This window comes from Hyperolius riggenbachi, chromosome 6 (assembly GCF_040937935.1).
Source record: "Hyperolius riggenbachi isolate aHypRig1 chromosome 6, aHypRig1.pri, whole genome shotgun sequence".
Taxonomy (NCBI): Eukaryota; Metazoa; Chordata; class Amphibia; order Anura; family Hyperoliidae; genus Hyperolius; species Hyperolius riggenbachi.
Window position 1 is genome coordinate 162,186,637 of NC_090651.1, and position 24,349 is coordinate 162,210,985.

The following is a 24,349-nucleotide window of genomic DNA, read 5'->3' on the forward strand; positions in this document are numbered from 1 at the left end:
AAAGACAGAAGGCTGATTCGGTATCAAAGTCAAGCAGGGTCTGGCAACGGAATATCAGATATACAAGGTACCGAATCAGAAGACAGAAGAGTAGTCAGAAAAGCTATAAATCATAACATATATCAAACAATGCCTATGCTGGGTGCGAGGTCCTTGGTCTCAGCACCCCGGAACTAGTCTGAAGAATACACAGAGGATAATACAGTTTCCCTAGACTGGGTGCGAGGTCCGTAGTCTCAGCACCCTGGAACTAGACTGAAGTATAACACAGATGATAACTCAGTTCCCTAAGCTGGGTATGAGGTCCTTGGTCTCTACATCCTGGAACTAGCTTAAGCATAAACAAAATACAATTCAAATAATCTGGCTAAGTGTGTATTCCCAGGTCCACCTGGTTTAAACACACTGAGGATCTGACTAGGTCTGAGTGCTTCCACGTAGTGATCGCAACGGCAGACAAGTTGCAAGAGACCAGCAGGAACTATATATGGAGTAGTGCTCTCCAGCACCACCCCTAATTGCTCAACCAATAGTATCCCGCTCGGGAGTCAGCTGATCGGCATGGTCAGCTGACTCTTCCTGCTTAGTATAAGAATTCTGCCTCTCAGCGCGCGCGCGCGCGCGCGCGTATTCTTAAGTCTATGTGCACTAACAGACTCAGCCACACCAGACACACGCTGCCGCGTGCAAACCGCCGCGCTGGACACGGAACCAGCCGCCTTACTGTTGTTGCATGCGGCAGCTTTTCCGCGTTCTGCCCTGCTACCAAACACACGCCTCCGCGTGCAAACCGCCGCACTGGATGCGGAATCAGCCACCTGCTCGGTAGCACATGTGGCGGCTTTTCTGCGATCTCTCACAGTACCCCCCCCCCCCCAGGAGTGGACTCCGGACATCTCCTGCCCGGCTTCTCAGGATGCAAGTTATGAAACTCCTTCTTTAACTCCTCTGCATGCATGCGACATTCTGGCACCCAAGTTCTCTCCTCAATGCCATACCCTTTCCAATGCACCAAATACTGCACGGAGTTCTGCACAAGTGGGGAGTCAAGAATCTTATCAATCTCATACTCAGGTTGGTCATCAATCAACACAGGGAAGGGGGGGAGCGGAATCCACGTGCACTGCCGGCTTGAGCAAGGACACATGGAAAGATCTCACACCCCGCATGCTGGCGGGGAGATCAATGGCGTAAGTGACATCATTAATTTTCCTTATCACAGGAAACGGACCCACAAATCTGGGACCTAACTTGGAAGACAGTTGTTTCAGAGCCAAATGTCGTGAGGACACCCAGACCAAGTCACCTGGAAGAAACTCCCACTCTATGGAACGTCTTTTATCAGCCTGTTTCTTTTGACTCTGAAAAGGCCTCCTCAAGTTTCTTTCTACCATTCCCCACGTCTGCTTCAAGGACCTCTGCCAATCCTCCAGGGCTGGAAACAGGGTGGCAGCCACTGGCAATGGGGTGAACTTAGGTGACCTTCCAGTCATCACCTGGAATGGAGAAAAACCTGAGGAGGAGCTCCTCAAGTTGTTGTGTGCAAATTCTGCAAATGGCAGGAATTTAACCCAGTCAGTTTGAACATCTGCCACATAACATCTTAAAAACTGTTCCAGAGACTGATTGGTTCTCTCGGTCTGGCCATTGGTCTGTGGGTGGTAGCCTGATGAGAAAGATAACTCCATGTCTAACTGCTGGCAGAATGCCCTCCAGAACTTAGAAACAAATTGGACTCCCCGATCTGACACTAAATTTTCCGGAATGCCATGCAGCCGGAAAATATGTTGGACGAAAAGATCGGCCAATTCCTGGGCCGAGGGGAGTCCTTTCAGGGGGACAAAATGGGCCATCTTGCTAAAACGATCGACTACCACCCAAATGACCGTCATGCCTTCAGACCTAGGGAGTTCGCCCACAAAATCCATGGACAGATGGCGGGTCCATGGTTCCTTCGGGACTGGCAGTGATTGTAATGTCCCAACAGGTGCCTGGCGGGAGGGTTTGCTTCTTGCACACACTGCACATTCTCTTACATACTCTTTGCAGTCAGTTGCCAAAGAAGGCCACCAGGCACATCTTGCTACGAGGTCCTGAGTCCTGGTGGCTCCAGGATGCCCAGCATTCTTGTGAGAATGAAACAACTGCAGTATTTGTAGACGAAAAGGCAGTGGTACAAGCATGACCCCTTCAGGCTTTCCCTCAGGTACATCCTGTTGGAATGGACTCAACGTTTTAGTCCAGTCCTCCCAGGTCTCAGTGGCGGCCAGAACCACTTTCTGTGGCAGAATGGTTTCTGGGTTTGAAGGCTGTGCTGTCTCGGGCTCAAAACATCTGGACAAAGCATCAGCCTTGATGTTTTTACTACCAGGGGTGTACGTGATTACAAATCTGAATCTCGAGAAGAACAATGACCACCGAGCCTGTCGGGGGCTAAGTCTCTTAGCGCCCTCAATGTACTCCAAATTCTTGTGGTCAGTATAGACAGTATTGGTATGTTCTGCACCCTCTAGCCAATGTCGCCATTCCTCAAAGGCCAATTTAATGGCTAGAAGTTCCCTATTGCCTATATCGTAGTTTTTCTCAGTGGGTGAAAACCTACGTGAAAAATAGGCACAGGGGTGTAGCTTTCCCTGCAACCCAGAACGCTGAGACAGCACAGCCCCTACCCCTACCTCTGAGGCATCTACCTCCACGATAAAGGGGAAGGTGGTGTCAACATGTCTCAAAATGGGTGCAGTACAGAACAATTTCTTTAGCGTGGAGAAAGCAGCATGGGCCTCAGGGGACCAGTGGTGAGTATCTGCCCCTTTCTTTGTGAGACTGGTGAGAGGTGAGATCACCGTAGAGTACCCCTTTATGAACCTTCTGTAGTAGTTAGCGAACCCCAGGAACTTCTGGAGAGCCTTCAATCCTACAGGTTGAGGCCAATCTAACACAGCTGAAACTTTTCCAGGGTCCATAGAGCGGCCAGAGGTTGAAATTATGTACCCTAGAAAGGCGACAGAGGTCACCCCTAATTGCTCAACCAATAGTATCCCGCTTAGGAGTCAGCTGATCGGCATGGTCAGCTGACTCTTCCTGCTTAGTATAAGAATTCTGCCTCTCAGCGCGCGCGCGTGTTTTCCTAAGTCTATGCACACTAACAGACTCAGCCACACCAGACACACGCTTCCGCGTGCAAACCGCCGCGCTGGACGAGGAACCAGCCGCCTTACTGTTGTTGCATGCGGCGGCTTTTCCGCGTTCTGCCCTGCTACCAAACACATGCCTCCGCGTGCAAACCGCAGCACTGGACGCGGAATCAGCCGCCTGCTCAGTAGCATATGTGGCGGCTTTTCCGCAATCTCTCACACCAACTTTATGGGAGGCCACCTAACAGTGGGGGGGGGGGCACCTTTGGCTGCCGCATCGCAACAGTGTGTCTGCGGGCTGGAAGTACTCGCTTCCTGCAGACCATCAATAAGACCCACTCTCATCCCCCTAGCATCCACAGTAACCTCCCCCCCTCCCCCCCCCCCCCCCCACACAACACACACCCGCAGTAATCCCCTCTCGTTTTCCTGAAACCTACCCAGCACCCTCAATAGCATTACTGCCTCCCCTTCCGAACCCTAATACCTCGTCTTTCTGCTCACTTACCCCTTGCATCCTCAATAGCATCAGTGTCCTTCCCCCCCCCCCCACCCCCACCCAGCAACCCCAGCAGACCTCTTTGTTCTCACTTACTCCATAGTACCCTCAAACCAGCCCTCACTCTTTTCCCCTGAGCCTCTATAAAGGTTTGCCGTTACGCACAGTAACTGTTGCCTTTAACGATCGTGCATCGATTGTTAGAGCAACAGTTTGGGACACGTGTGCTATACAGACACACTTCTCAGATATATCCCTGTTTAAGCAAAAACACAATGGGACAGATTTACTAAAAGCAGTTAAATAGTAGTAAAACTGCCATGTGCATGCAGCGTGTACTTATGTCAGTTGAGTGCATATTGCTAGTGTAACATGCGCTATGCAACTGGTGTAAGTAATGGTGAAATTACTGTGCTTCTCATATGCCAATTTAACCTCTATGTAGTGAATATGCCCCAATGTGCTAATTTGTTGCTCATTTGGTGGTATGACCCAATGTGGAGGTCAAAATCCTTGGGGGGGCTCCAATGTAAAGTTTCGCTCAGGGCCATTGTGAAACCTAAGGCCGGCCCTGAATAAACAATAATAATTATTCATTAGGACTCTCACTATATCATTCACTGTCTTTCTTTACTCTCCTTTGACTTTACAACCATTAATGGGCAGAGACCAAAAACAAATTTACAGCTGAAAAAAATAATAATAACATTGCAGGGATGTTTTAAAAATCCTTTTCCTTGACTAGAATGTCAGGGTTATATCCTTGCATTGAAATATACATGCATGCAGCAGCTTCAACTGCTATTTTGCAGGTGGATGCAGCCACTATCACTGATGACTGAGCCGCTAATAATAAATACGCACATTTTTGCCCTGTAAATGTGCAAGCTCTACATTTATAAGTCCTTTGAGATCCTCTTCTCACGTTTCACTTATTCTTTTTTCATATTCATTAGTGCTGACATCTTCTGCATTACTTCATACAAAGTATATAGTGTTGTGTTGTAGTATAAGGGGCCAATTTAGCGGAAGCCAATTAACCAATCTGTATGATTTTTCTTTCTTTTAAAACATTTAAAAAACATAATTGAAACATGCTTTGGCTTCTTTTCTGTGTTTCCAATATATACTTTACTCACAAAAGAGAATCTGTACTGTTCGATTTGTACAATAAAAAACATACCAAACGAGTAACTGTGATCTCCTGGATCCCGCTTTGCTGTTTCCGCCGCTCCCCGCCACGATCCTTGCTTTTAATCGCTTTAGGAAGTGTTTACAAACAAAAAACATGGCCGCTAACCAGGAAGTGATGTATGTGTATATATATATATATATATATATCATGTTACAGTATACTACACGTTTTCATTACATTGTGGATGTTCTGCACTCCAGTCAGGGATTCCAACAATTCTCAGCATGGGCAGCTCCCTCCCCCCTCAGACAAGCTGAAACTGAAAGCAGAGACCTCTCTGTGAGGAATAAACAAAGCATACACACAGAGCCTGCAGGGGGCATGCATAACTTCTCCTATCACAACAGAGGCAGTGCATTCCTCGCTGGGTCAACAAAGCTTGACAAAGAAAAGAAGATTAGATATATTAGAGAGACAGTGCAACTAGAAAAGGCTGCAGTAATCCAGACCACATTAGAACAGGTATAGGAATGTATAGGATAGAAGAAATAAGGCTGAAAATTTTGTTACAGAGTCTCTTTAATAGGAGAGAAAGGGGACTTCCAAAAGGTGGTTTGGATTGTCTGTTGACATGGAAAATGCAGTCCAGATTTCCTACCGTTTTCTTTCCAGTATATTTTATATAATCTCTTGCAACTTTTGCTTTCTTGATTGAACCAAACTCTTGTGATTTTCTTTGGTGAATTCTCCTTGCATGTTCAGGCATAACAGGATGCAGATTGGAGATAATCTGTGTGTCTCCCTTCCTTACTGAAGCAGCAGACATTAGCTCATTCTGAATCACTGTCTTTTTCTGAAGAAATGTTTCTTTCATTTAAGCATCACTGTTTATTGCATTGCTTTTACTGTTGTCTGTTTGATACTCATGGAGGGTGATTTATTAAGTGGTGTGATTGCCAAAGACTAGTGATCAAAGATATTATTTACTAAGCAAAAATGACTATGCTTTGTACATACATAGCACGTGGCTTATAATGGTATATGGGAATTAAAGGGGCACTATAGCGAAGTGTTTTTACGATGGTTGGATAAAATTGAGGCAGCATGTGAGAGAACCTACAACAAAAAAGGAGTTGATTTATGAAAAACAATCAGAGGCCTTTCTTCACTCACATTATCTTTAGCCATTCCGTCACTTCTGAACTAAAGGACGTACCAGTCGATCAGCCCATTATCTTGTAGGGGAACTTCTGTTCTAACTGACTTGATGCTCTGATCTATCTACAGTACAATGGCCGAGATATACTCGATGCCTCAACGGGTTTCGTAAACACAGGCAGTTGTACAATTCATTTCTTCAGGAGTAACGTATTATTCTCAGCTTAAAGGCACAAATACACTGAAGGCTGGTATTTGTCTGTAGATTTAAAGTCAGGGAAAACCAGCAGGTCCTGTCTGAGCAGTTATCTGACAAAACCATGTGGAATGGATATTTCAGTGTGCGTCTCCTGATTATTGATTAATTGATTATTTCCAACAGGTCTGATCAGATTTACGATAATTTTTCTGAACAATTACCTGATCGCTTCTATACAAAATTGATCAGAAAAAATGATCAGAAATCAGATTGGACCTATCAGAAATAACTGATTTGACCCATCTATCTGACAGGAAATGTCATGGTGTGTACCAGGCATTATAGTGGGGCCTGCAGATATCAACCAACTCAGGTAGATAGGTAAAAGAGGTCATTTTAAACCCTGTACCTATTTATAATACAGACTTAAAAAGTAAAACAAACAGATATATAGACAGTAAATACAAGAAAAACAATGTAATTCCTTTGTTTTCATCATCCATAATGCAATGCTCTGGTTTTTACTTTGATATGGTAGTGATGAAGCAGTAATTCCAAAATAAATACAGTATAAAATGAAGCATAAACTTTATGTTGTCACATATGGAGGCATTTCCCATCCATTTGCCATTTATATTGTGTAGTAATATTACAAGCAGACTGCTCTCCGCTTTGTATAATAAGGTGGAGATACATCCTTGTTGTTCCTGGAAGGATGCAACATGAAAAAAATTACATTATATCAATACATATATATATATTTTTTTTAAATATATAAATTTTTTCACAGACATTCATTTTTTATCATTTATTTCATAGGAAGTATTGAAATACCACGTGCAGATTTAACACATGCTGGGAGATACACTTGCAAAGCAGAAAATGAAGTTGGCTCTGCTCAGATCCACATAAATCTTCATGTTCAAGGTAAGTCGATTATTATCTTTACCAATTGATTTGAATGTGATGAACCATTGGTTATGCCATCTGAAAGTACATGCAAACAAGAACTGTGCAGAGAGCCAGCAGTCATCTGGCATTGTTGCTCCTTTGGTGATTCCATTAACAGAAGAAATACCAACAGTCCAACAGCACTCACGGAAGTGTAGAAACACCTGTTTAAGTCCCAGCACCCAAGAATACAACAGCCGCCAGCCACAGGCAGCATCTTCAGTACAATAATACCTGATCTAAGTAGGGCCCATGAGCACCTGCTAATTGGCAACTATCTGTATTTCTGGTTTGTGCATCTGGACCACCTTTAACCTTCCTGGCGGTAAGCCCGAACTGAGTTCGGGCTATGCCGCCGGAAGGCACCGCTCAGGCCCCGCTGGGCCGATTTGCATAATTTTTTTTTTTGCTGCACGCAGCTAGCACTTTGCTAGCTGCGTGCAGTGCCCGATCGCCGCCGCTACCCGCCGATCCGCCGCAATTCCTCTCGCCGCGGCCGCCCCCCCCCCCCCAGACCCCGTGCGCTGCCTGGCCAATCAGTGCCAGGCAGCGCTATGGGGCAGATCGGAGTCCCCTCTGACGTCACGACGTCGATGACGTCGGTGACGTCATCCCGCCCGTCGCCATGGCGACGGGGGAAGCCCTCCAGGAGATCCCGTTCTTTGAACGGGATCTCCGGATCTCCGATCGCCGGCGGCGATCGGAGGGGCTGGGGGGATGCCGCTGAGCAGCGGCTATCATGTAGCGAGACTTTGTCTCGCTACATGAAAAAAAAAAAAAAAAATTTAAAAAAAAAGATTTGCTGCCCCCTGGCGATTTTTTTGCAAACCGCCAGGAGGGTTAAGACCATGCTATCTAAATTATCACATAACTGTTTAACCACCTTATTAACCTCTTTTTCCCCATGCTTACCATTGGCATCTTTTTATTAATGACACAAGTTTGTTGTACCCTAAAATGATTCAGCTACTTCTTATGAAGAAACCAGTACCCTAGATATGTGGCTAGTGTGTTTGTGGAAGACAGTAGCCTATACAGACAGGACTACAGAGCAGCAGCGCAGTAAGTACTCTACATACTCCAGCACTGCAGTTGATCATTCCTCCCTTATGGCACCAACTTGGTATCCCTCACCTAAATCCTGGTCTTCTGCATGTTGTGTGACAACTCAAGACCGGTATGAGAGGCAGATGCAGCAGCAGAGGAATGAAGTATTTAAGACACTAGCTTCTTCACTGCTGCTCCACAATGCTGCAAAGGGGGGGTGAACAGGCTTTCTTCCTTGGTGATCAGGCATCTTAATGTGGAGGAGAACAGGAGTAATGTAATTATCCTAAACTGATGATCAGAAGCCACAAAACGTTTATGGAGTTACTGTTTGTCACAACTGTTAGTTGCAGCTTGACTATTATTTTAGAGCTTGACATTCATTTTTCTAAAGTGGCAATTAGCTGCAAAAGTGGCAAAAAAATGTTGTCGAAAAACCACAACAGTTCACAAACATTTCTTGCAGGGATTGCCACTATTAATGGGCTCACTCATAAAGTGATGATAAGGGATAATCACCACTTTTTCTAAATGTGCAATATAGGATTTCAGTGGGAATTAGTAGTCATTTGAAAAAAATAGCCACCACACTGAAAATCGGAGATCTTTTCAATGGATCAACTTAAAAAAAGGTTGTGATCAGAAAAGGGCTGTTATTTTAGAAACAAGAATGGCACCTTTTTGATGACCAAGCTGTTTGCTGTTCTATAAACAGACCACATGTGTTGTTCAGCAGTTGCAAAAGTAAGCTGGCTTTCATAAACTACCTAGAGATACACTCTATACACTCTAAGGTTTTGTATTTACTTTATTTGAAAAATCTGTTTTTCATGCTGACTATAATAATTAAACATGTGAACATACATAGCGATTCTCTTTAATAAGTATATCATGCGTTTTCTCTGATTTAGAGGTTCCTATCATACATAATGAAGCTGACTATTTGGAAGCTCTAGTAAACAGTTCCATCACACTTCCTTGCGAAGCAATTGGGACTCCTTTTCCCACTATCACATGGCAAAAGGAAGGCGTTGGTATAAAAACAGGTAACACAGATTGTTCATTCTATTACCATTGTAATTTTATAATAAAATAAAATGATATTTTCCCTTTCTATCAGGAGACTATTACAGTATTCTTCCTAATGGTAACTTAATAATTGCAAGTGTTACACAAGAGGATGGTGGTACGTACACTTGTATTGCCCAAAACCAAGCTGGTTCAGCACTGGGGAGGGTCAGACTTAAGGTTCATGGTAAGTTTACTTTGGCACTTTTTTTAAAAACACTGTAGAAATCCACATTTCGCAATTATTTTTGCTGTTAGAGAAGTTGTCACGGACAGTGCCTGGGTTGTGCAAAAATGAAAAAAAAAATCTCATCTGCACCCATAAAAGCTTTTTGTAAAAAGTAATACATTGTAGAAATTGTGCACCAAATATTTGTATCGCTTTTTAAAACACACTTTTATCTTATGTTCTTAGCTGTACACTCATCTCATTGCATGAGTCACTAAAGTTATTTAATATAAGCAAAATTGATTTAATTAGGTGTTGATGATATAAGGATGGACATGTAGTGATGAGAAATCAGACAATAAACCGATCGTTATATATTATTACAATGAATCATGAAAGTGAACAAAAATGACAATTCCTATACCTGTTCACCATTTTTTGACTTCAGCATTTTAAGTGTTGTTGTATCAATGCTGTTTTACATACCTGTAACATTGAGGTTTTTATATAATTGTTTTTAGAGCCACCATTAATAAAACTTCACCAAAAAGAATATACGGTTGTTGTGGATGAATTGGTCACAATGATATGCGAGGCTTATGGAAACCCACCACCAGAGATTGCTTGGCAAAAAGACGGAGAACCTCTAGCCACATCAGCTGGACCTAGAATCATTGGCAATGGAGCTTTACAAATAGCATATGCACAGCCTGGTGACTCAGGTCTGTACACATGCATAGCAGAAAATGTGGCAGGCTCCATCAGTTCCAGCATGAATCTCTCAGTGTTGGGTAAATATGCTACCTGTTTTTAAAATTAATTCTAATGTGAAGAGATATTTAAGCTAACATTTCTGCCTTAAATTTCAAAGTATGCTTAATTTACTTCCATTTTTGGAAAATATGTTCCTTTGTAAGTAATGCTTCCTGATACATAGTGGCATTAATAAGTCCAAGGACACATCTTCTTTTTCAGATGAATGCAGTCAGCTTTCACTATATTTATATTTGCATGTTGCCAGGAATTACATTATTGACAATAGAAAAATGTGTATTCAAAAACCATTAGCATTTTCAAATTAGTTTATCTGCACAAGACATAAGTTACTTCACTCACACGTAGTGATTGGCCAGGCCCTGCATCGCGGAGAGGCCTACTGCCTATGACTAGGAAGTGATGATCTAAGCCATAGCTTTGACAGTGCTGGGAGACTCAAACATGGGTAAGTGATAGTGGCTGCTAACCATTTCAGATCCTTTATTTTAGGTAAGGTTCACGCAGACTCACTAACTCACCCAGCTTTTTTGTGACTGTGTCTAGGAAGAGCTCACCGCATACATGCAAAAAGGTTGTCTAGCAAACTTTAAAATTTTAAAATATTATCTATAACACTTTTTTATGGTCTTGAAATCATAACCTAAAATTAAGTATAAATATGTTGAAATAACGGTTATAAAATTGCAAAATGTCATCCTTAACCATAAAACGATATTTACACTTTTATATTTATTTATTTTATTTATAAAGTGCCAACATATCACGCAGCATATTAAGCATAGGAAAGAAATTGTAAATATTACAGATATTTTACTGCAACTAGACCTAACCCTTCTCTCACACAGAACCCTCCCTGTACCTATCCCTTACCCTTAGACCTCCCCTGGTGTTGCCTAACCCTAAAACCCCCCTGGTGGTGCCTAAACCTAAGACCCTCTTGTTGGTGCCTAACCTTAAGACCCCCTGGTGGAGCCTAACCCTAAAACTCCCCTGGTGATGCCTTACCCTAAGACCCCCAAGGTGATGCCTAACCCTAAGACACCCCTTGTGGTGCCTAACCCTAAGACTCCTGGTGGTGCCTAACCCTAAGACACCCCTTGTGGTGCCTAACCCTAAGACTCCTGGTGGTACCTAACCCTAAGACCCCCTGGTGGTACCTAACCCTAAGACTCCTCTGATGGTGTCTAAACCTAACCCCCCCTGGTGGTTCCTAACCCTAAGACCACCCTGATGGTGCCTAACCCTAAGACCCGCTGGTGGTGCCTACTGCCTAACCCTAAGACACCCCTGGTAGTGCCTACCCCTAAGACCCCCCTGGTGGTGCCTAACCCTAAGACCCCTGTGGTGGTGCCTAACCCTAAAAATCCACCTACTTCGCTGCAAAAAAAATGAATATAAAAGCTAAATATTTCTAATAGTATAAAAAGCCTTACAAAAACGTGCTCATTAAAAATCTTAAAATAACGGTAATATAAAAAAAAATCAAACAGCTCTATATATTTCTAATAGAATAAATAGCCTAACAATAATGTACACATTAAAAAATCTTAAAATAACGGTAATATAAAAAACCAATATTTTAGATTATAAATGTGAAAACTAAAATTTATGCATTGTAATTCCAAAAACGAGGTTAATTCAAAAAGGGATATATAGATAATAAGCTTCAAAACAATAATTTACGCATTGTACTCCTAAAAATGAATTTTAAAATGCTAAAATAAGTTAAAACAATAGTAAAAACTAATTTCTAAACAATATGAAAAATGTTGATTACACGATTTCGGCAACTGCTATTTAACGGGCGCCCTAATTTCTTCTTAGGCGCCCAATAGCCAATATTTTGCATTGTAGCATATGGTGCACCCTTTTAGTCCATTAGCCATGTTCATATTCAGACAAGAAAGATACTTTCAAGCCATGGTTGACCAGAACATTATTTTGCAGTGATTCTGAGTTGCATTGTCATTATTTTTAAACAGCTTCAGGCATGTTGCATTAAGATTCATAAAACATTCTTACCAACATTACATCTTAAAGACCTGCTCCAGGAAATTGTGCTATAACATTTTAGTTTTGGATAGTGAGGTAAGGTGTAACAACCTCTTTTGATTTTTTATTGCTGCCCTGTTTCCCCATTTGTGAGACTTACCATTGCCTCCTGTTTAGACAGAAAGTGGGAAAAGAGACTACAACAAATAAATCATTTTTTTGTAGCAAGAGGAAGGCTTGGGCCACAGTTGTGACCGATCTCGAATGGCCAGCCAGAGTGGACAGTGCAGTCTCTGTCTCAATTGTGGTCTGTTTGGAGTCCAGACTGAATGTGTTTCCATTATAGGCCTCTATGGGAAACATGTCCACTTATTCCAAAGAATTTTGCACAATGGAATTTTGCATTTTATTGACCCAATTAGCAGTGGCGTACCTAGGGCATTTGGCACCCGGTGCTGGGTATTAAAATACACCCCCCCCCCCTAAAAAAAATGGGTGTAACCACAACATGCGGCGTGCTTCATGGCAAAAATTGGCGTGGTCATGACCGGATGAGGGCGGAGCTAACTGTAATTTAAAGTATTAGCTAGTATAGTTGCCCCAGTATAGCTAGTAGTTTCCCCCAGAATATCTGCCCCCAGTGAAGCTAGTATGGTTGCCCCCAATGAAGTTAATATAGTTACCCCCAGTATAGCTAGTTTAGTTGCCCCCAGTATAGCTAGTATAGTTGCCCCAGTATAGCTAGTATAGCTGCCCCAGTATAGCTAGTATAGCTGCCCCCAGTATAGTTGCCCCCAGTATAGCTGCCCCCAGTATAGCTAGTATAGCTGCCCCCAGTATAGCTAGTATAGCTGCCCCCAGTATAGCTAGTATAGCTGCCCCCAGTATAGCTTGTATAGCTGCCCCCAGTATAGCTGGTATAGCTGCCCCCAGTATAGCTGGTTTAGTTGCCCCCAGTATAGCTGGTATAGTTGCCCCCAGGATAGCTGGTATAGTTGCCCCCAGTATAGCTGGTATAGTTGCCCCAGTATAGCTGGTATAGTTGCCCCCAGTATAGCTGGTATAGTTGCCCCCAGTATAGCTAGTAGAGATGCCCCCAGTATAGCTAGTAGAGATGCCCCCAGTATAGCTGCCCCCCAGTATAGCTAGTTTAGTTGCTCCCAGTATAGCTAGTATAGCTGCCCCCAGTATAGCTAGTATAGCTGCCCCCAGTATAGCTAGTATAGCTGCCCCCAGTATAGCAGCCCCCAGTATAGCTGGTATAGTTGCCCCCAGTATAGCTGGTATAGTTGCCCCCAGTATAGCTAGTAGAGCTGCCCCCAGTATAGCTAGTAGAGCTGCCCCCAGTATAGCTGCCACCCAGTATAGCTAGTTTAGTTGCCCCCAGTATAGCTGCCCCCAGTGTAGCTAGTTTAGTTGCCCCCAGTATAGCTAGTATAGCTGCCCCAGTATAGCTGCCCCCAGTATAGCTGGTATAGTTGCCCCCAGTATAGCTGGTATAGTTGCCCCCAGTGTAGCTGGTATAGTTGCCCCCAGTATAGCTGCCCCCAGTATAGCTAGTATAGTTGCCCCCAGTATAGCTGGTATAGTTGCCCCCAGTATAGCTAGTTTAGTTGCCCCCAGTATAGATGCCCCCAGTATAGCTAGAATAGTTGCCCCAGTATAGCTGCCCCCAGTATAGCTGGTATAGTTGCCCTCAGTATAGATGTCCCTGGAGGGGGGAAGCAGCGCTAGAAGGAGGGGCAGTGGGGGCAGCGGTGGGGAGGGGGGAAATATCCCCCCCTCCTTCACCTGGGACCCCTCCTTCTGCCTCTCTCCCCCTCCATTCAGCGGTGACAAGTGCGGGCTCAGCGGCGGGGATGGGGAGACATGCGCAGAATTACTCACCACCTCCACGTTCCAAGCGCGCTTGGAACGCGGAAGTGGTGAGTAATTCTCCGCACGTCTCCCCGCCGCCGAGCCCGCACTTGCCACCGCTGAATGGAGGGGGAGAGAGGCAGAAGGAGAGGTCCCAGGTGAGGGAGGGGGGGATATTTCCCCCCTCCCCACCGCTGCCCCCACTGCCCCTCCTTCTAGCACTGCTTCCCCCTCCTGCTCTGAGCTGTGGGGGGTCGTGGCGACACCCCCTGGGTGTCTGTCACCCGGTGCACCCCGCCCCCCTGCGCACTACAGTAGGAATGCCACTGCCAATTAGATCCATCAATCCATTTTGAAATTACATGTGTTAATGGGACCTTTCAATAACATATGATCCATTGACATGCCCATTATCTGATCCATAAAATGGGCAAAAGGTGCCCATTCCCAACAAGTTTTTATTGCTATTCTTCATTTCCTGTTCCAACTTCCTTGGACAACCAGTTTTCTTATTAAAGGTGCAAAGGTCCATGGGGGTCTTAGGGACAGCAAGTGAAGGAAAATCTGTCTAACCAGCACACAAGTACAGATAAAATCCTTGAGATGATAATCGTTTCCTCACTATCCAAAACATATTCAAGTCTAATAAAAAAACTGAACAACAAATAATACAAAATGAAAATAAAAATAACCATACATTCCCTTTAACAACATTTCTTAACAAGTGACACTATAATGGGTTCGTTTAAACTCAGTCAACTTATCTGTTGTGATTTTCATAGATCTTTCATTTTTATGCTTTGTTTGCTCCTTAGTTCCTCCGCAGATTTTGAAACACACTAAGGAATTATTTGTGACACAAAGTTTCCAGGTTACTATTTCCTGTGCAGCACATGGAGTCCCAGCACCAACAATAACTTGGACAAAGAACAATGTCCAAGTAACAGAGAAAAGAGGAAAATATGTGCTGATGAAATCTGGAGAACTGGTTTTACTGAATGCAGAGGTAATAGCATATATCGATTTTTCATTCCTCAAATTGACTAAATCTAACAAATTCTATAATACAACATTAAGACCGACAGCGGTCCAATATTTTCATAGGTGCTATCTCACTCCTTGTAATCCAAAACATATAAGTGGCTTATTTGTCATAAAAAAATCAGGGGTTATACCCACACACTCTGTAAATCTGGATGTCTGGAGCTTTATCACCCTACCCTCCTCTAGTTATGGTACCCTTCCAAAGCCAGATACAGAAGGAACAGGATAAACATAGCCCTCTCCCACAAGGTAAATTGGGAAGAAGGGTGAGTTGCAGTCAAGCTGCTTACATTGAAAAGTGCAGAATAACAAGTGTCAGAATAGCCAATCTCCAAATCAGAAGATGCAGCAGCAGACAGTAGGGCAACAAGTCTTCAGAGTTCCTTTCCTCTCAAAAGGAAGGAGAAAATACCACCATTCAATGATGACTTAGTTTAGCTTTAACACATTCTTTTATGTTGGCAGGGTTGCTAACACTGCAGCTACTGCAATGCCACTATAATAACTAACTGCCTTTCTTTCACCACTGGTGAGCATAGCAGTTAGTCCCACCCTGTATGACATGGACTGCATCATAGAGTTACCACGTGACTGCTGCTTAAGGGGGAAGGGGCAGGGTAGGAGGTTGCAGATGAGCAGAGATGTCCACAAATAAGGTCATCAATGTTTTGCTGCAGCAGTAAGTTTTGAATTTTACACTAGAAACCTTAGCATTTTTGCAATCATATTTTCAAAGCAGTTTTAAAAAAAAAGATTATGTAATAAACTAAGGGTAAACATAAAGTTGCATTTTATTTATGTATTTATTTTGTAGCGTCAAGATACTGGGAATTACACCTGCACAGCGAGTAACATTGCTGGGAAGGATTGGCACATGCTCAGTATTATTACCCAGTATGGCCCATCCTTTACCGAGCGACCTTCAGATGTTTCCGTGAATGTAGAAGATAAGCTGAGATTATCATGTAAAGCAACAGGAATTCCTTTCCCTCAGATAACATGGAGCTTTAAAGAGAAAATTATACCTGGTAAGAGAAAAATCCTGGGGCCCTTATTCAATTTACTTTTTCTCCTGGGAGATAATTTTTAATTTTCTGTTTAAAATTACTTCTCAGCACTCTGCATTATTAAAATGTAGGTGGAAAAGTACTGTAAAAATTATTCTAAATATTTTCTTGCTTGTTGGCATTTTATTGGCTAGGCGTGAAAATATCACCTAGGAGAAAACCTAGAGAAAAACTGGATTGAATAAGTGCTAATATTTTTTTTTCAAATCTGTTTTCTTTTTGTCATAATTCAGACTTGTGGTTAAAATATGAAAAATATTAGGGATGGGACGAATCCACAATTTTTTCGAATCCAAATCCGAATCCGAATCTGAAAAGGTTCTCGAATATCTCGAACCTTTCGAATCCCGAATCTAACGAATCCTGCACATAAGAATTGTGCGATCCGTGGTATAGTTGCCCGCAGTATAGGTACCCAGGCATAGGTAGCGAGGTAAAGGTGCCTTCAGTATAGCTAGCTAGGTATGGGTGCCTTCAATATTGGTAGCTTTCAGTATAGGTAGCAAGGTATAGGGGCCTGCAGTATAGGTAGCAGGGTATATGGGCCTTCAGTATAGGTAGCAGGGTATATGGGCCTTCAGTATAGGTAGCAGGGTATATGGGCCTTCAGTATAGGTAGCAGGGTATATGGGCCTTCAGTATAGGTAGCAGGGTATATGGGCCTTCAGTATAGGTAGCAGGGTATATGGGCCTTCAGTATAGGTAGGTAGCAGGGTATATGGGCCTTCAGTATAGGTAGGTAGCAGGGTATATGGGCCTTCAGTATAGGTAGGTAGCAAGGTATAGAGGCCTTCAGTATCGGTAGCAAGGTACATGTGCCTTCAGTATCAGTAGCAAGGTATAGTGGCCTTCAGTATAGGTAGCACAGTACATGTGCTTTCAGTATTGGTAGGTAACTAGGTATAGGGGCCTTCAGTATAGGTAGCAGGGTATATGTGCCTTCAGTATAGGTAGCAGGGTATATGTGCCTTTAGTATAGGTAGGTAGCTAGGTATAGGGGCCTTCAGTATAGGTAGTAAGGTACATGTGCCTTCAGTATAGGTAGGTAGGTAAAGGGACCTTCAGTATAGGTAGCAGAGTATAGGGCCTTAAGTATAGGTAGGTGGTAGGTATAGGGGCCTTTAGGTAGGTAGGTAGGTAAAGGGACCTTCAGTATAGGTAGCAGGGTATAGGGACTTAATTATAGGTAGGTATGTAGGTAGGTATAGGGGCCTTTAGGTAGGTAGGTAAAGGGACCTTCAGTATAGGTAGCAGGGTATAGGGCCTTAAGTATAGGTAGGTATGTAGGTAGGCAGGTATAGGTGCCTTTAGGTAGGTAGGTAGGTAGGTAGGTATAGGGGGCCTTTAGGTAGGTATAGGGGCCTGTAGGTAGGTGGTTATAGCAGCCTGTAGGTAGGTAGGTATAGCGGCCTGTAGGTAGGTAGGTATAGTGTTCGGTAGGTAGGTAGGTAGAGGTGCCTTTAGGTAGGTAGGTACGTATAGGGGGCCTGTAGGTGGGTGGGTGGGTAGGTAGGTATTGAGGCCTGTGGGTAGGTATAGTGGCCTGTAGGTAGGTAGGTAGGTAGGTATAGGGGGCCTTTAGGTAGGTATAGGGGCCTGTAGGTAGGTTGGTATAGCGGCCTTTAGGTAGGTAGGTAGGTATAGGGGCCTGTAGGTAGGTAGGTATAGGGGCCTTTCGGTAGGTAGGTATAGGGGCCTGTAGGTAGGTAGATGGGTAGGTAGGTAGGTAGGTAGTCTTAGGGCCCCCCCAACATAGGTAGGTACTAGTATTAGTGCCCCCAAGCATAGGTAGGTAGGTAGTCTTAGTGCCCCCCTCCCAGTATAGGTAGTCTTATTGCCCCTCCCCACCGGCATAGGTAGTTCAGTGCCCCCCCAGGTAGTCTTAGTGCCCCCGAGCATAGGTAGGTAGGTAGGCCGCCCGCATGACCGCCCACCCGAACTGCATGTAGGCCAGAACCCACGACCCATTCACCCGCCTGCAAAGATAGTCCAGTGACCCCCCGGCCAGCATAGGTAGCCCCTAGACATATTGTACCTGTCTGTTGTTTGTTCGTTCGTCCGTCCGTCCCATCCCTCCGCCCACGCCTTCAGCTCCAGCGACGTCCACGCCAGGTCTTCTCCGTGAGAGTGACGTCTTGACTGAAGTTGGGCGGGGCAGCGTCTACGTCTTCACGCGGCGAGCAGGAGTGACACGCGGATGGAACGCGAGGTCGGAGGTGGTCGCGATGACGTCACAAGCGGCGCAGGTAATGTATACAAAAAGCGATGTGTACGGCGAAATGTTGCGGCGGGTCATGCGGATACAAACAAAGCGATGCGTACGGCGAAATGTTGCGGCGGGTCACGCGGATTCGTCGGATTCGAATGCGCGCAAATGGTATGGGGATTTGAATCCACGAATCTCGAATCTTTCTTAAGATTCGAGGGATTCGTGGATTCGCCAGATTCGAGGTCCCATCCCTAAAAAATATAAACCATCATAAGATCACAATTCTGATTACGGTAGTAATAAACCAGTGGCAGTCAGCAAGTGTAGTCATATCAGGGCATCTATCTTGTAAATTTAGTATTGACATCTGGTCATATCTGCAAGAAACATTTATCAAAAATGAAGGTTGTTTCAGAGAAAAATCTAAAAATCTCACTGCAGACACATGCATGTAACGTCAATGGCAATGAAAATTATTCTCTAATCTTTCAGCTACACTTGTTAGGGTTTAATAAGACAAAGCTAAAGGTTGTAATTACAGTATTTGCTTCTTTGTGGCAATTTTCTATAACCACCAGTGATATCTAGCCTTGAAATGCATACGTAAATTATGTCCAGTGGGAAGAAAGCCAGCCTCAATCTGTTCCTCAATTGCTTCCGTCAGAATGTATCTATACTTTAAATAGTACAACAGCTAAAAAAGATTCTTTTTTTTTTTTTTAAATATACAAATTGAACCTTTTTCTCCTGTGATTTATGAAGTGCAAGCTGGACGATCTAAACTTCAGCCCGATCTTGTATTTGAGAAGGTTTTCAAAGAGGATGGTGGCAGTTATACCTGTACAGCAAAAAATACAGTCGGGTCCATTAATACAACAGTGCGAGTGTTTGTGAAGGGTAGGTATTAATGTTATGTATCACACTGCAGTTCATGTAATCTTTTTTAATAGGATGTAATTGTTTCTTCATTATTAGCTAACTAAGCCTATATCTTCATCCATCAGAACCTCCTGTTATTGTTGGCGTGCACTCCACCTATCACACTGTTCCCCTAGGAGGCAGCATTACCTTAAATTGCACAGTGCAAGGGAGCCCTGTCCCTACAATCCAATGGAGTAAGAAAGGACAAGAAATTCCTTTTAATAAACGATTTAAACAATTCAATAATGGTTCTCTCTCAATATATAACACAATGGTAAGAATTTGAATAGGATATAATAATTCTTGATTGATTTGTTTTATTTTAAGCATTACTATACCCACACTACATCCGTTCTTTAGGAAGCAGTGCTTTGAAAGGTAAAATATAACTTTAAAGTATGTTTTTCATTCAAGAATTTGTGGTATGGCTCAAACACTGCGCAGACTCTTCCAGCACACTGCATCATGGCCGCCCACCAAGGCTAAGTCAGACATTTTTCTGGACTAAAAAAATCCCCACTGCAGTGAGGCTGTGATGCAGCATTACATCCTGGCTGCATCTAATGCAGGTGGAAGAAAGCTAAATATATGCCTAAAGCCTGATCTAAGAAGTCATTCTTAGGTAGCTGCAACTACCAGTGGCTGCAAGTAGCTTAGACTGCAGTTACTAGTTCAGATTATTTTTTGGTGAGATTTACTTTGTACAGTGCCACAGAATATGTTGGCACTTTATATATCACTAATAATAAATTTACAAGGACCTTTGAAAACATTTACATTTTAAAATTAAAGTGATCACACACATAGGCTTTATGCCCACAAACATTTCTACCCACAACTTAAAGTAACCCAGAGATGAAGAAAGCTGCCATTTTTTACTTACCTGGGCCTTCCTCCAGCCCCATAAGCATGGCTGTGTCCCTCGCCGTCCTCCTACGATGTCCCGTTCAGCCTCGGTGAGCGCTGGTAAGCGGCTCAGTGACGTCAGCGGCAGACCTGACGTCACTTAGTCAGACTGAGTCTGACTGAGCCTCTTGCCGGGAGTTGACTGCGGCTGAACGGAGGATTTCGGGTGACCTGCGGGAGGACGGCGAGGGAAGCATCCATACTTATGGAGGTGCAGAAAGCCCCGGGTAAGTAAAAACAGCAGTTTTCTTCATCTATGGGTCACTTTAAAGTGAGTCTCAAGATACAGATTTATACAGAAGAAGTAGTATAATAGCATCTCGAAATTTTATTTCCCATTTTATGCATCCCAGAATTGTATTCACTTTAGCTATTGCTTCATAACTGAACTCAACTGCTTTAATACACAGGGGTGGATGCCATCTGGGCCAGGTGCCTTGTCTATTTTGCTCTTATTTAAAAATAATTCATGAGAATTCATGCATCTCTATCTCTGTTTTTGTCATGTTAAGTCTTCCGCTGTATGGGTCTCTACTAATTCTTCCTCATAATATATGTCAGTATTTCCATTCATATTCTCTCTTGTACAGAATGAAGACATTGGTGATTATGTGTGTATAGCTTCGAATGGCGCTGGAATACTGGAACACATGATAACCTTGTCCTTGCAGAGTAAGTAGTTTTGCTTTATTTTGGAATATTGACTGCTGATAATTTTGCTTTTACAGTAAAGGTACACTCACACATGAGATAAAAGTTAGCCAGAATGGCTGTCAATGACTGCGTTGGCTGACGATCATTCGCCCTTGTGTGTACAACGTATGATCAACATCGGTTACAGATGCGCCAGTCAGCATTCTTCTGCCCCCTTCCATAGCAACAGAATGCATTGCTAGCTGGATGGCTAGAGATATGTCTGTACAGCCTCGGTCCCCAATTTCTTACCCGAGGGATCATTTCCTGATACCCGATAGGTGGCAATAATTGCAAGTGTGTACCAATGATGCTTAGGCCCTTGGATCCAGACTATACAAACTTATGTTTTTGAATGAACCAACATATGTGTACAAACAGGCTGATAAAAAATTAAGACGTGTATTTGTACACATAGACAGAAGAGGCTATAGAGAAATGAAAACAAGGGTAGCCATGTTTTCTTAAAGAATATGAGTTTAGCATTAAAGGGAACCTGAAGTGAAGGCTGCCATATTTATTTCCTTCAGAATAATACCAGTTTCCTGGCAGGCATGCTGATCATTCTGACATCAGTAGAGTCTGAATCACACACCTGAAACAAGCATGCCACTAATCTTGTCAGATAATTGTCAGAAACATCTGATCGGCATGCTTGTTCAGGGTCTATGACTAAAAGTATTAATGGCAAAGGATAAGCAGGTCTGCCAGGCAATCTGCATTGTTTAAAATAAAATAAATATGTCAGTCTCCATATTTGTCTTACTTTTAGTTCCCTTTAAAATTATATCCAAATTGTCTCCTTTTTTATTTTAAATCTAAGTTCAGATGGGTTAGACCAGGAGAGATAGTGAATGAGGAGCAAATTGTATGCAGCTTGGCATTGGGTCAATAAATGCACTTCCTGTGGATTTTGAATGGCCTACTTTCAAGCTGCATATAATTTCCATTACATTTGTTTATAAGCTAGAATGGTTTGCACTCACTCACCATCTCTACTCAGAACTTCTATCCGCCTTCTGGTTGTTGCCTGTATGTTCTTGCTGGGTAGGATCTGTAATAAAAAGTGACAGGCATTATAATTCTTCCTCACTCCAGCTTGTTCTCTTATTGTATTTACAAAAATGTCAATCTCCCACTGACATTCTTACAATTAAAAACTAAAAATGAATTAAGGTCCTGATTCTTTGTATATTTTTGTCCATAGAGCCTCCTATCATAAAGATACCTCCAGTTGATGTGACAGTAAATGCGGGCACAACTGCAGTACTGAACTGCCAAGCAGAAGGAGAGCCAGTGCCGGATATTGCATGGTCTCGGCTTACTCACCCTATCTCTGGCAATAACCGTTTCCAAATATTATCCAACAGCTCACTGCAAATTATTTCTGCTCGTAAAGAAGATACATCGATGTATGAATGCAGAGCTACTAATCTTATGGGATCAGCTGTTGCCAAGTCTACTTTCACAGTACAGGGTATTTTGCATTGTGATATACAGTACATTTACAATAGGACTACATGTGCAGAAGGCTATATATATATATATATATATATATATATATATATATATGTATATATATATATATATATTTTTTTTTTTTTTTTTTTTTTTTTTTAAGTCCCTGCCATGCACAATCCAACAACCTTACTCCACTGACCAGCAAGTTTGTTTACAAAACTTTGTTCCTTTTTAAATAATAGCCATTGGTGCATGGAATTTTGGGGTGAATTCTCCTGTCATGTTAATGATATACAATTCCATATAAAGAAATTATATAACTTCTAATCCAAACCATTTCCTAACCAGGCATATGGCTATGTACAGTGAAAACACAAATTACTACCTGTATGGCTAGATGATGGCTAGGGAGGCAGGAAAATGTACACAGCTAGAAAATAGTTGCTAAAATATATACAAATTCTACTTTTATAGTGTATGGTGGTAAAACTTTATAGTGTTCTTAATAAAATCTCTTGATCTTATCCAATTTATTTGGCCCAGCTCCCCTCCCCCCATGCTCTTTAAAGCTACTGTGGGTAAGGCTGCACAGGTTGTAAGGTTAAGCAGTCATACCATCAAAAATTAACGCTGCATTGAGTCAAATTAGTTGGTGCTCCATCTATACTTTATTGTGCTATTGTAGTAAGATCATAGGCACTGTAACCGTAGCCCCACCCACCTAATCACACCCTAGCCTTCGTATTGTGACAGAGGGGAAAAGGTGTTGCCATATATCACAGCTATAATTCCCCCCCCCCCCTCACACACACACACACACACCATTGGTCTACAGCAGGGCTTTTGAACCCTGTCCTCAAGTACCACCAACAGTGCATGTTTTGTGGAAATTCACAGAGGTAGTTAATCAGCTCTGCTGAGATGTTAAGTACCTCACCTGTGCATGTTTGTGGTTTTCTGCAAAACATGTACTGTTGGTGGTACTTGAGGACAGGGTTGGGAAGCCCTGGTCTACAGTACCAGGAACTACAGTATAAAACACGGTGCTCTCTGCAACCTTGTTTTTTTTTTCTTTCAAAACAAGTCTTGCAAACAGTGAAATTCACTATTTTTTCCCTGCATTAGTGTTTTACTACAGCTAACATCTGGAAATATGCCTGAAGAAGGGGACTAGATCCCAGAAAGCTTGCATAATTTAACTTTATCAGTTAGCCATTGAAAGGTATTACTTTTACAAGACTTTGTTTTTCTCTACCTACGTATACTATTACAATGCAAAATTGTAATGTAACGTTTCAATCTACTGCAAAATTAATTTAGCAGATAATTATGATGCAGAATTTCACAATGACCCGTCATTTCACTAAAAAATATGGATTTTCTCAAGATGCACATTTTTGTAAAAATGAGAGCAGTCTTGAAAATGTTTTCTCACCACCATTGACTTCAATGAATTGGGTGAAAATGTGTTTTCAGGTGCATGCCTGTACATTTTCAATGCATGACCATAGATTTCAACCAGGACCGGATTTACCATAAGGTGTCTACACATGTCTACAGGTGCCCGATGATGGAAAGGCGGCTCAATCCCCCCCCCCCCTTCCCCCCAGAGCAGAGTGCCTCCCTCCCTCCTTCCCTATGCAGAGTCCTGGTGAGAATGTAAATGAGAGGTTACTCATGTAGCTCCGGCATTCCACTGACGAGACCTCCCTTCAGTCAGGGGCACCTCTAGCTAAATAATGCTGAGGTTTTGCTAACTACCTAATACTTAGGGGCCCCTCTAGCTACTTAATATTGAGGATACGTCTGGCTACTTAATACAAAGGGGCACCTGTAGCTACTTGTGATGGGAAGTAAGGGAGAAGTGACAGCCAGAACACTTGTGGTGTGGTTTGGTGGGGATTTGTAGGTTCATGAAAGGTGAAGTCCAAGGTGCCGGGACATCTGTGCCTATAGGCTCATGTGAGATAAATCCGGGCCTGATTTCAACTCATTCAGAGAAAATGTTTTTGTGCACATCCTCTATAATAATCTCCCTGTGTCCCTGCGTTTGCTGTCTCTG

At 43.0% G+C, this 24,349-nt stretch overlaps 1 protein-coding gene across 2 annotated transcripts in view; it reads left to right on the plus strand.

Annotated features, from left to right (window-relative positions):
* Positions 1-24,349, plus strand: part of HMCN1 (hemicentin 1) — a 482,637-nt gene that overhangs the window by 342,085 nt on the left and 116,203 nt on the right. For both annotated transcript variants that reach the window (XM_068240141.1, XM_068240142.1), the window contains exons 78-87: positions 6,945-7,052; positions 9,035-9,169; positions 9,244-9,378; positions 9,882-10,151; positions 14,802-14,992; positions 15,845-16,058; positions 19,069-19,203; positions 19,311-19,501; positions 20,724-20,805; positions 22,034-22,303. In XM_068240141.1, coding sequence (XP_068096242.1) covers positions 6,945-7,052; positions 9,035-9,169; positions 9,244-9,378; positions 9,882-10,151; positions 14,802-14,992; positions 15,845-16,058; positions 19,069-19,203; positions 19,311-19,501; positions 20,724-20,805; positions 22,034-22,303 — 1,731 coding nt within the window. The remainder of the gene's footprint in view (positions 1-6,944; positions 7,053-9,034; positions 9,170-9,243; positions 9,379-9,881; positions 10,152-14,801; positions 14,993-15,844; positions 16,059-19,068; positions 19,204-19,310; positions 19,502-20,723; positions 20,806-22,033; positions 22,304-24,349) is intronic.